The 12,177-nt window shown below is 43.7% G+C and overlaps 1 protein-coding gene across 2 annotated transcripts in view; it reads left to right on the forward strand.

Annotated features, from left to right (window-relative positions):
- The first annotated feature begins 14 nt into the window (after positions 1–14).
- Positions 15–12,177, forward strand: part of RAPGEF4 (Rap guanine nucleotide exchange factor (GEF) 4) — a 411,578-nt gene continuing 399,415 nt past the window's right edge. The window contains exon 1 of one of the 2 annotated variants that reach the window (XM_006866643.1): positions 15–172. In XM_006866643.1, coding sequence (XP_006866705.1) covers positions 108–172 — 65 coding nt within the window. In that variant the 5' untranslated portion in view covers positions 15–107. The remainder of the gene's footprint in view (positions 173–12,177) is intronic. The other variant, XM_006866644.1, reaches the window with a different exon arrangement.

Below are 12,177 nucleotides of genomic sequence, written 5' to 3' on the forward strand. Positions count from 1 at the left end.
GGGCGGGCCGGGCGGAGTGGGGTCCGCGGCGCGGGCGAGGCGGAGGCAGAGGCAGAGGGAGCGCGGGAGGTGGGCGCAGCCGGGGACACCGCGCTTCGCTACCCAACATGGTCGCTGCGCACGCTGCCCATTCTTCCTCCACAGCAGAGTGGATCGCCTGCCTGGATAAAAGGTATCTTGGGAAGGGCCCCCAGCTGGGGGTCGGGGCTCTGCGGCGCTGTCCGTGTCTGCAGCCCGCCGGCCAGCCCAATCGCTGGAACCACAGCCCGATGTCCGGGGCGCAGCGCGGCTCCCCGGAGCGGGGGAGGGGGCCGAGAGTCCTCGTCGGGGATGCAGAAGACACGGACCCCGGATTCTCCTGGGGTGCTACCTGCAGGAGATTATTACACGTGGTAGAGAAAATGCAGCGCAGTGGGGGGACACGGCACCGTCCTTTACAACCCCCCCCCGCCCCCTCCTTCCCAGTTTCCTCGCTCCCCCTCCCCCGCCCGCCCCTCACTCCAGCCTCCACTCTTGGATGCAGGTTTATTTTCTCCCGGCTGCACGGGACAGAAGAATAGAGTCATATCTTCTTCCAGCTATTCAGGGCATTAGAGTAGATGCCATTTAAGTTTTAAGGAGGGTAAGGGGAAGAAGCAGGTGCCGAGTAGCATTCTTTTTGTTGTTGTTCCTGAAAGCAAAGTGAGAGAGAGCCGGTGGAGCTGTCAGGTCCCTTGCTGAAAATCACAACTCTGCCCCCGCAGTCACTCGCTCAAGGTCTGTGCTGGGAAGGTCACGCGGGAGGTAGCTTTCGTCTTAATACCTTCTCGGGAAAAGACCCTTACTCTCAAAACAATTAAACCCATGAAACATCCTTAACTCCAAACAACCCCCCTATAAGGAGGATGCTGTGTGTACCAGATGACTGCAATTGTTTTGCACCTCTGACAGCATAATACTGTGTTTGTCCAGATTGTAGGTTTAGCTGTAAACATTACACAGTATGTTAGCAATTACAGTTTATTGCTCTGATTAAAAGGTGATGAGGCATCTGAACTTTTAAGAACTGAGCAAGGAATCTTGCAGAGAGCACTGCCTCTGAATTTTGGAGTTGGTTGCAGGAGGGCAGTGATCCACATCCTTTAGCTATCTGCATGACATTTCCACTTAAACTTATGTGAAATATTTTGCTCTCTGCCATATTGAAATCTGTACAATTAGCAGATTCTTACCAAATCAAACTTGAAACTCTTAAATGGGACCGCGATCTGCATAGTCTACTATTTTAAGCCTTTGTTGAAAAAAAAAAATTAAGTGAAGAAAAGCTAAATGTGGCTCATATGAATAAATTGATATATCTGAGAAATAATCTTGACTTTCATTACCACAGAGTAGCAAGATTTTTTGGCAGGCAGTGCCCTATTTATATCTAAAATGATATGTATTAATACTAGAAGCACTGCATACAATAAATAGTAAGAGATTTAAAGTGATGGTTAAATCATACAGAATTATGTAGAGGAACCAAAGCATATTTAAGTGAAGAGCCTGCTAATGTGATAAGTAATCTAAATTTAATAGTTTAGGAAAGATGAATTAGAAGTCAAGAGAAAATTAAGCTTTTGCACTTAAACTATAAATAGTGCTTTCTCTGGAGTGAGTTTTTTAGATAACAGATGACATATTTCTATTTGCAGAAATGCATGGCATGCCATTTTTGAACACTCAGTAATTCCCAGGAAACCCTTTAGTCAATAAGTACTTAAGGCAGAATCGTAAAATAATACTAACTCAAGTGGGGTAGACTTGACTCTGTCAGATATAATGTGTGTCTGCCCAAATGACTTTGTTTGAAATGGTTCTTTAGCACATGGCACACCAATCTAATGTCACCATTCACACTGGGGGAAAACCACAAAACCTACCAGAAAAGAAAAATTTCTCCATAAAAACACAGCCTAGCATTAATGGAATGCAGGAAAATGGAGAGATCAATAGTTGAGGGGTTTAGGCCCAGAGCTGTCACTAGCTCTGATCTTGGATATGTCACTTTGCCTTCCTTGAGTGTTTGAAAAATGAGGACAGGACTATCTGCCTTAGCTCCCAGGGAGGAGTGGATTGAAAACCAAACCAAAACAAAACAAAGACAGGGCAAAGGTACTTTGAAAACTGTTGAGGTACCTTGCAAGCACTTCATTTTGTAATGTTAAGAGAAGCTTGAGTTTTCCCTAGTGTTAATGTCAGAATTCTCATGAAGAATGAGGAGTGGGGATCTCACTGTAGAGGGCCATGGGGGTGGGGGGGCTTGCTTTAAGGTTGCATTTTTGCTGAGTTTATCTTTCAGGAGGGAAAGCTGGGCATGCTGTAGACTCATTGGTGCACATCTTGTCCTCCATGTTTCTGGAGAAATGCAATCCTGACTTGCTATTTTAAGCACTGTGCTGGGCTTTGGGAAGGCAACAAAGAAACAAGGAAGAAGCAACTGTACACTTGAGTTGCTTATTGACTTGTGGGATAGAGGGCAGAGGGTGAGGCAGCTACATAAACAACTAATCACAATGCAATAGGATAAGTGCTTGAACGGAGATGTATAAAATGCTGTGGGGAGACAAAGGACACAGAGTCTTTGGGCTCCACCAGGACACTTCCCACAGGTATCCTGCCTAGACCTGGGAAGACAATGGAATTGTACCAAGCCAGAACTAGGGAGGACATGCCAGGCAGAGGAAGCACCTTGAACAAAAACTCAAAAGGTGTGGTATATGTTAAGTTGTTGTTAAGTGTCCTCGAATAACAACTCTGTATACCAGGCATAGGGAACATCCAGCCCCAGGGCCATATAACGCCTGATCCGGCCAAGACAACTGCAGTTATAACCATCTCATTTGGGGTGAGCTAATTAAATGTTGAACCAGATATAGCTGGAGAATTTTTAATCTGATAATTTTGTATGACCTGTGAATGATATTATAAATTCTGGCCAAAAAAATTCCCTACCCCTACTTTATAGGGTTTTTGAGGAGTGACTGATGAGTTTGAAATGACAACTTTGCAGTTCAATCCAATCATGCAGTCCAGCGCTCATCCTACAGCATTTTATTGTTGTTAAGTGCTGTCTAGTTGGTTCTGACTCATAGCAACCTTGTATATGGTTTCCAAGGAGCAGCTGGTGAGTTTGAACTTCCAACTTTGAGGTTCACAGTCCAGTGCTGATCCATAGCACCACACCAAGCATATGCTATTGTTGTTGTTAAGTGCCTTCAAGTCAATTGTTGTTAACGAGTCGGTTCTCATCCATAGCGACCCTGTATAGGGTTTCCAAGAAGCAGCTGGTGAGTTTGAACCACCGACCTTGCAGTTCAAACAACTTTGTAGTCTGATGCATTAACCCACTTCACCACAGATTCCATGATAAGACCCTCCAAAAGCAAACCCACTGCCACGGTGTAGACTCAAACTCATAGCGACCTTGCCCTATAAGTCAAAGTACAACTTCCCCATAGGGTTTTCAAGGCTGTCGATCTTCACAGAAGCAGACTGTCTCTTCTTTCTCCCTTGGAACAGCTGGTGGGTTTGAACTGCTGGACTTCTGACTAGCAGCCCAATACTTTACCCCCCTTAAACCAGGGTTCTTTTGATGTGGTATATAAATAAGCTAATGTCTCCCTAACCACACATTCCTTATGTAACCAAATTAGAAATGTATTTTATTGGTTATAAAACTTTTTAAAAAAGAAAATTTGAAGCATATACAAAAATGGAGGCAACAGTATACAATGAATCCTTCTATAGTATTTGGGACTTTGCACAGGTGGAGAATTTAATTTGACAACATACATTTTGCAAATGACAACTATTGTGGACAGTTAAAATCCAGGTGATGGAAATCAACCAAAACACCCACACCTGTTACAATCAAGTCACTTCCAATTCATGGCTACCCTGTGTACTGAGCTGCCTGGGGTGTCTTTTCTTTGCTGTACTTTTTACAGAAGCATATTGCCAGGCCTTCTCTAGTGCTTCTGGGTGGGTTTGAACCACCAACCTTTTGGTTACTTGATGAGCACAAATCATTTGTGGTGCCCAGGAACCTCCCTGGGAAGTTACAGTGGAAAGACTGCAAGAATAAAGGAATTTGCAATGAAAGTTGAAGCAAAAGACAAAAACAAAGCAAGGAAAGTAAGGCTTTAGACGTGAACCTTAGGTGTGCCTAACAAATTTATCATGGACAGAATGATGCTGCACAATTTATATGAAGGAAGGAGTAGTAATATGCAGATATGTAAATTAACTAGGTTACCAGCTGGGCTGCTAACCTCAGTGTCAGTAGGTTGAGTCTACTTGGTGCTCTGCAGGAGAAAGATGAGTAGATTTACGGCCTCAGAAATGCTATACAAGGTTGCTATGAGTTAGATCCTATTCAGCGGCACACAGCCAGCTAGCCAAATTAAAGGACTGTGTAGGTTAAAGAACCCTGGTTGTATAGTGGGTTATGAATTGGGCTGCTAACTTTAAGGTCAGCGGTTTGAATCTACCAGCCTCAGAGAAAGATGAGGCTTTCTGCTCTTGTAAAGATTTACAGCCCAGAAAACCTATACAGGGTCACTGTGAGTTGGGCCCGACACCACAGCACATAACCACCATCATGTGGATTAAATTTAAGAGCGATTATCAAGTATTCAGACTTCTGGTGTGGCACTGTAGGATCAGCTGTGGACTGCAAACCACAAGGCTGGCGGTTCAAACCCACCAGCTGCTCCTTGGAAACCCTATACAGGGTTGCTATGAGTCGGTACCGACTGGATGGCACTTCACAACAAATCAAGTATTCAGCTCTGGGATTACGACGTGATCTAGTAAATAAGATTCTGCATGTACTATCTGAAAAAAAGAAAGACACTGAACATTTGGATGAGCATCTAGATATTGGAAAAACAGACTTGTTGTTAGAGCAAAACCAGTTTACCACTATCTCATTGATGTTACAGTTTCTCCTGACCATGGATGGTAACAAGAATGAATTATATAGTGACCACAATTTGGGATTTAGGAGCCCTTGTATGGTGCTTCGGGTTAATACTCTGGACCACAAGGTCAGTTTGAACTGTAAGGTCGGTGGTTCAAGCTCACCAGCCACTCCTTGGAAGCCCTATACAGGGTCGCTATGAGTCAGAACTGACTTGATGGCACTTTACAACAACAATGACAGCACTTCACAATTTAAGGAGCTCTGGGAGTGGAGTGATTACGAGTCCGTCTTCTAATCTCATGGTCGGCAGTTTGAAACTCCCAGTGGTTCTGTGGGAGAAAGATGAGGCTTTCTGCTCCCACAGGGATTTACAGCCTCAGAAACCCTATACGGGGTGGCTGTGAGTCAGAACCAACTCCATGGCACATAATCACCACCGCCATTTGGAATTTAAGAAGGTTAAATACTACATTTTTTAGTGTCTTGCCCATTGTTTCAGAAGCCCTGGTGGCACAGTGGGCTATGCATTGGTCTGCTAGCCACAAAGTTGGCAGTTCAAATTTACCAGGTGCGCCATAGGAAGAAGAAGAGACTGTTTCTGAGATTTGCAGTCTCTGAAATCCTAGGCAGCAGTTTTATGTTGTCGTATAGGGTCCCCATGAGTTGGAATGGACTTGCCAGAGTGGAGGAGAAGGGTATATTGTTTAATTTTGGCAAAAATATTTTTCCAATAAAACTTTAAGTGTGTCACCTGGCAATTTAAGAACCGTCATGGTGTGGCGCTGTGGGTTAATATGCTGGACTCTAAGGTAGGTTTGAACCACAAGGTCAGTGGTTCAAGCTCACCAGCCTATACAGGATTGTTATGAGTTGGAATTGACTCGACAGCATCTTAACAACAACAACTCTTGCTTATCGAATCATAGTTCTCATGGATAGTAAGGGAGTGTTATGAAGGGGCCACATATATCCGTGAATGTATAGTGAATCATTGCTGGTATTCATTACTATGGAACAAGAGTTGACAAACTATGGCCTGCCACCTGTTTTTGCATGCCTCATTAGCTATGATGGTTTTTACATTTCTAAATGATTGGAAATAAAAGAAGAATAATATTTTACAAGCCATGAAATTTATATGAGATTCAAATTTAGATGTCTATAAATAAAGTTTTATTAGAACACAACCACATTCATTTGTGCTGCCAGGGGAGAGTTGAGTAGCTACAAGAAACTGAATAGCCCACAAAACCTAAGCTATTTACTTTTGAAACTTTACTGAAACAATTTGCTGTCTTCTACTGTAGATGAAAGAGTATAGCTAAACTATAGACTTGGAAACCATTGCAGATTACACGGCCTTCATCCAGGAAAGATTCTACAATGCCTAGTCTTGTATTTTAGTTACAGTGAAAGCTAGTAGGGAGGTCTTCAAATAACTGGCTTAGCTGATGGCCCTAAGAGATCATAGGCCAAAGTAAGTAATGAAGTTCATGTGGTGCGTATGTAAAAAATGTTGTAATCTTTCAAAGGTGGCTAAGGAATTAACTATACATGTTTCATTAAAAATAAAACCACACCAACACCACATGCATCTTAAGACTGTTTCTTTGCATCTGACTTACCCCAAATAGATGTTGAGTTAGCTATTTTTGTGTGGTTGAATGAGAGTGAAAGAAATCAAGTAACAAATTCGTTAAAAATCAAAATGCTTTGCTGCACACATGGCGAGAGAGAATGACTCAGATATCAAAGAAGCATCATGATCCTGCCCTTGAGAAATCAAGATCAAAGAAGCACACGGAGACCCAAGGGTATTGCTGGGGCAGGCTGCTGTCTTCCAGGCACATCCTAAGGGATGACATTATCCTGGGGAAGTCTCCAGGGCTCAGGACCGGCTTTGCAGTCTTGCAGTTCTAATTTGTCAGCACACCAAGAATTCATCGGTAAAAGATATGTGGGCATCAAACTTGCAGAGACTGTAAAAACTAGGGTGACAGTTGATTAATTTGACAATAAGGTCTATAACATGAGAGAAGTGGACCCTCGCATGTTTTGCTAATGTGCCCTTTCTTTCGGAAAGCTACATAGGAAATCCAGTTATTAATAGAAGTACACTGATGCATTTACAGAGAGAAACAAAGCTGCCAGGAGATCAGGACTCATAGATTTTCTGGCCAGCGCATTGTCTTCCTAGAGGGACAGAGACCAGGAATTGAATTATAATCAGAAAGTAGTTCTGGGAACTATTGAGGATAGTGTGGCCGTCACCTCTTCTAGTTGTTGTTAAGTGCTGTCGAGTCAGTTCCGACCCATAGCGACCCTGTATAACGTTTCCAAGGAGCAGCTGGTGAGCTTGAACTGCCAACCTTATAGTTCAAACGACTTTGCAGTCCTGTGCATTAAGCCACAGTGCCACACCAGGACTGTTTCTAGTTAGATGACCATTATGTTTGGTCCTCTGGCATAGTTGTTCAATACTATGGTAAACACAAATCAGATCCCTCTGTAATTGCCTACTTCTCTTTTCCCATTACTTAACATTGGTAGTGGTGGTGGTGGTGTGCCATGCAGTCGGTCCTGACTCATAGTGTCCCTGCATAGGGTTTCTGAGGTTGTAAATCTTTACCGGAGCAGAAAGCCTTATCTTTCTCCCGTGGAACAGCGGATAGTTTCGAACTGCTGACCATGGGGTCAGTAGCCTGACTCGTAACCACTATGCCACATTAGTCCCTGGGTTTTATTTGTCATTTTATCTCCAGCCTTAACTCAGTGCTATGACTGAAGAGGAGTCCTGGTGTGGTGCTGTAGGATAAGCACTGGATCAGAAGGTCTTTTTGAAATGCAAGGTCAGCAGTTCAAACTCACCAGCTGCTCCTCGGAAACCCTATACAGGCTCGCTATGAGTTGGAACTGACTTGATGGCACTTAACAATAACAACATGACTGTAGAGGAGTCCTTGTGTGGCGCTGTTAGGAGAAGTACTGGTTTGCTAACTGCATAGGCAGTTCAAACCCACCAGCTTCTCCCCGGAGGGAGAAGGTTGTTATGAGTCAGAACTCACTAGATGGCGCCTAACAACTTGACTGTAGAAGGCACAGATGGCTAATGGTCTCAAGTTTAACCATTGTTAGGTTGGCACAGGAGCAGGCAGTGTTTTGTTCTGTTGTGGATAGGGTCTCTCTGAGTCAGAACTGACTCAGTGGCACCCAACAACAACATGTCTTATTTTGGATTGCTACAAACAGACTTCTGTGAGGGTAAGACTGGAAAATCCCTTTCCTTTCTAATTTACTATGGATTTATGGTTTTATAGCCTTTCTGTTATAGTTGCTCCAGGACCACCTTCCCACCTCTAGGGCAGCTGGTTTTCCTTAAACCAGTTAACCAGTTACCATTGACTTGATTTAGACCAAGCGTGGTCCCAGGTGTGTCTACGTCGATCTGTGATCCATAGAGCTTTCCATAGCTGCTGTTTTCAGTATTCAGAAGTAGATCGCCGGGGGTTTCTTCCAAGAATTATTATTTTGTTAGCTGCATTGAAATCCATCTCCATGCTTCCTGTACAATGGCAATGAGAGACTAATTTTCTTCCAGTACCTTCAATTCATAGATGAAGGGGAAGGAAGGGAGAAAGGACCCCAGGACTGCTGAGAGATTGAGGAAGAGAAAGAGAATGGAAAGAACTGAGTGAGGAGGGGGATAGAGCAGGATGGAGCCACCATCGGAGAGAAAACAATCCAACTGGCTCCAGTGGAGGTCGAACAGGCTTCAGAATCCTGTTTACTCAGCTGTACTCATGGGCATTCTCTTATTGCATGAAAACCTCCTCTGTGTGTACAGTCTCTTTCTTGGAGTACCCATCCATTTTCTTGACTTTCACTTCCTGGATGACTTAACCTCTGTGTTCTGTGCCCATGGTTTATCTTCTACCAGACTTTTTTTTTTTTCCTTTTTGTAGCTAGGCATGTAAAATGTATATATATATATATAAACTTTTTATTGTGAATTGGATGAAGGTTGACAGAGAAACTCATCAGTTTTACATTTAACAAATCATACCCACTTCATATCTTCTCTTGAACTGCAGTTCCCTCCGTGTAGTGTGACTGATCCCACTGTGTTTCTGGTTTCTTTTACTCTGGTTCCCAGCCCTTTTGCACTTTGTCCTGGGGTAAATGCTGCCCTTTGGATTTCAAGTGGTTAACCATTCTATGACATGTGTGTGTCACTAGGGTTATTGTTCTCTCTAAAGACCTATCTAATGGTTGATTGAGCCACAAGGGTGGATTCAGTTCCAGACATGAAGGGTGACCAACGGCTGTAGTCTCAGGGTTCTGCTATTTTCTATCTGACCTACTAATGGGATCCCTTTCACAGCAGTTGGTACTGGTAGCCAGGTACTGTCTAGTCTCAGGGTCTTGGAGACTGATGTTCCTGTGGTCCATTCGTCTTCTGGACTAATTGTTTCCTAGCTTCTTCCATTTTTATCATTCCTCTGTCCTTTGGACAAAGAGCAACCAATAGTTGTACCTTAGATGGCTATTCATGAGTTTGTTTGTTTTTTTCTTCGAGTTTTTTCTGTTGTGATTTGGGGAAAGTTTGCTGAGCAAATCAGTTTTTCAGTTCACAGTTCATACACATGTTAAATCATGACATTGATTGCAATCCCCACAATGTAACAGCCCTCTTCCCATTTCCTCCCCATGTTTCCCATTCCATTCATCCCTCTTTCCTGTCCCTTCCTGCCTTCTGAATGTTCTACCTGGGCAAATGCTACACTTTTGATCTCGGATGATTGGTTGTTCTAGGGAGTGTGTAATGAGGTGGGGAGCATGATGGAAAACAACCTCCCTGGTGTTATTGTTCATCTTACAGCCCTGCTGTTGTTTGGCTGAAAGCTGAACCAGGGGAATGAGTTCAGTTCCAGTCTTGAGGGTTCCACCAGTCTCTCTCAGACAAATAAGCCCAATCCTTTTTAATGATTGAGTTTTGCTCTACATTTTCCTCTACTGAATCCAGGACTTCCTGCTGTGATCCTTTTCAGAGCAGCCAGCAGTGGTTGTTGGTTTTAAAGTGTAATAAATTGTAACCATGAGTGTGATGTTTTTTCTGAGTTCTGTGTCCTTCTAGTGAATCACTGAACCTGAGGGTGGTCTTGGGAATCACTGGCACACACAGATTGCTGAGAGGAAAAGGAGGATGGTGTATCCAGACACCCCTTACTCTGTGGAGTTCCACCTGCTGCTCTGGCTGCTGCTGGGTTGTCCCTTTCACTGGTCCTAGTTTCTCTTCTTCACTCTCAAAGCTGATGCACGCCAGGGCTCAGTCCAGGCCTCAATCTCTTCTCTGTCTACGTGCATTCTCTTGGTGGTCTCATGAGTAACATCCAGCTGCTCCTACAAGGAACTTGGTGACTCAGTGGTTAAGCAGTCTTTTGCTAACTGGGAAGTCAGTGGTTTGAACCCAGCAGATGCTCTGTAGTTGGTTCACGATTTGGTGTGAGTGAAACAAGGTACAGAAGTCCACTCCTCCCAAGTCACCTTCTCCACCAGACTGGAGTGGAATTCCTGTATCAGGAGGCAGAACAGCTGCTCCCTGGGGAACGGGATAAGTGCTGGGCTTGGTTGTGGGGCTCCACGGTACGCTCCTATTTGGCTGCCAGAGATGACAGGACCTGGGAGGTACCTGAGGAGCAAGGGCCAGACCCAGGGCCTGAACCCCCACTTCCCCCGGGCTTTGTGTAGCATGGTGAGACCCATTCCTCAGAGCCTTAGCCAATGCACAACTGTCCTGCTCATGAGCTTTTAAGACCCCAATCACTCCTCACCAAAGTAGGATGTAGAAGATTCTCTTTATGGACTGTTGTATTGTTGTTAGGTGCCATCTAGTTGGTTCTGTCTCATAGTAACCCTATGTACAACCCTATGTACAACTAAATGAAACACTGCCTGGTCCTCCACCATCTTTACAAGTGCTGTATGTTTGAGCCAATTGTTGCTGCCACTGTGTCAGTACATTTCCTTTGAGTTCCTTTTTTTTTTCCTCCATTGACTTTCCACTTTACCAAGCATGATGCCCTTCTCTGTACTGGTCCTTTCTGACACGTCCAAAGTAAAAAGACGAAGTCTCTCCATCCTTGCTTCCAAGGAGTAATTCGGCCATATTCTGGACAGTGAATAAGGAAGACCTTAGAAGAATTGATGCTTTTGAGTTATGGTGTTGGAGAATATTGAAAGTGCCATGGGCTGCCAAAAGAACCAATAGATCCATTTTGGAAGACGTGCAGCCAGAGTGCTCCTTGGAGGCCAAGATAGCCAAACTTCGTCTCTCATACTTCAGACATATTGTCAGGAGGGACCAATCGCTGGAGAAGGATATCATGTTTGGTAAGGTGGAGGGTCAGAGAAAAAGAGGAAGACCCCCAGAGAGATGGATTGGCCAAGTGGCAGCATCGGTGGACTCAAGCGTGGCAACAGTAGTGATGTTGGCCCAGGATCAGGCAGTGTTTCGTTCTGCTGTGCATAAGGTCGCTATGGGTCAGTACTGACTCGATGGCACCTAAGAACAACAACATGGTATACTCAATATTCTTCACCAACACCATGGTTCAAATGCATGTTTTTTTCTGGTCTTTCTTATTGATTGTGCAGCTTTTGCATGCATATGAAGTAATTGAAAATACTATGACATGGTCAGGTGCACCTTCATCCTCAAAGTGATATCTTCACTCTTCAATATTTTAACAAGGTCTTTTGCAGTAGTTTTGCTTAATGTATTACATCATTTAATTTCTTAACTTCTGCTTCCATGAGTGTTGATTTTGAATCTAAGTAAAATAAGATCTTTGGTAACTTCAGTCTTTTCTCTGGTTATCATGATGTTATGTATTGGTCCAATTGTAAGGAAATTCGTTTTCTTTACATTGAGGTGCAATGTATGGATTGAGATTCAATCCATACTGAGGTCTGTATTCTTTGATCTCATCAGCCCTCCAAGTCCTCTTTGCTTCCTGCAAGCAAGGTTGTATCACCCTCATATTGCAAGATGTTAATGAGTCTTCCTCCAATCCCATATTCTTCATCATATAATCCAGCTTCTTGGATTATTTGCTTAGAATTCAGATTGAATAAATATGGTGAAAGGATACAAACCTGACACACCTTTCTTGATTTTAAACCTGTATAGGGTTAGTGAACTGCAAGGTCAGCAGTTCGAAACTACCAGC

Source organism: Chrysochloris asiatica, unplaced genomic scaffold (genome assembly GCF_000296735.1).
Source record: "Chrysochloris asiatica unplaced genomic scaffold, ChrAsi1.0 scaffold00094, whole genome shotgun sequence".
Lineage (NCBI taxonomy): Eukaryota > Metazoa > Chordata > Mammalia > Afrosoricida > Chrysochloridae > Chrysochloris > Chrysochloris asiatica.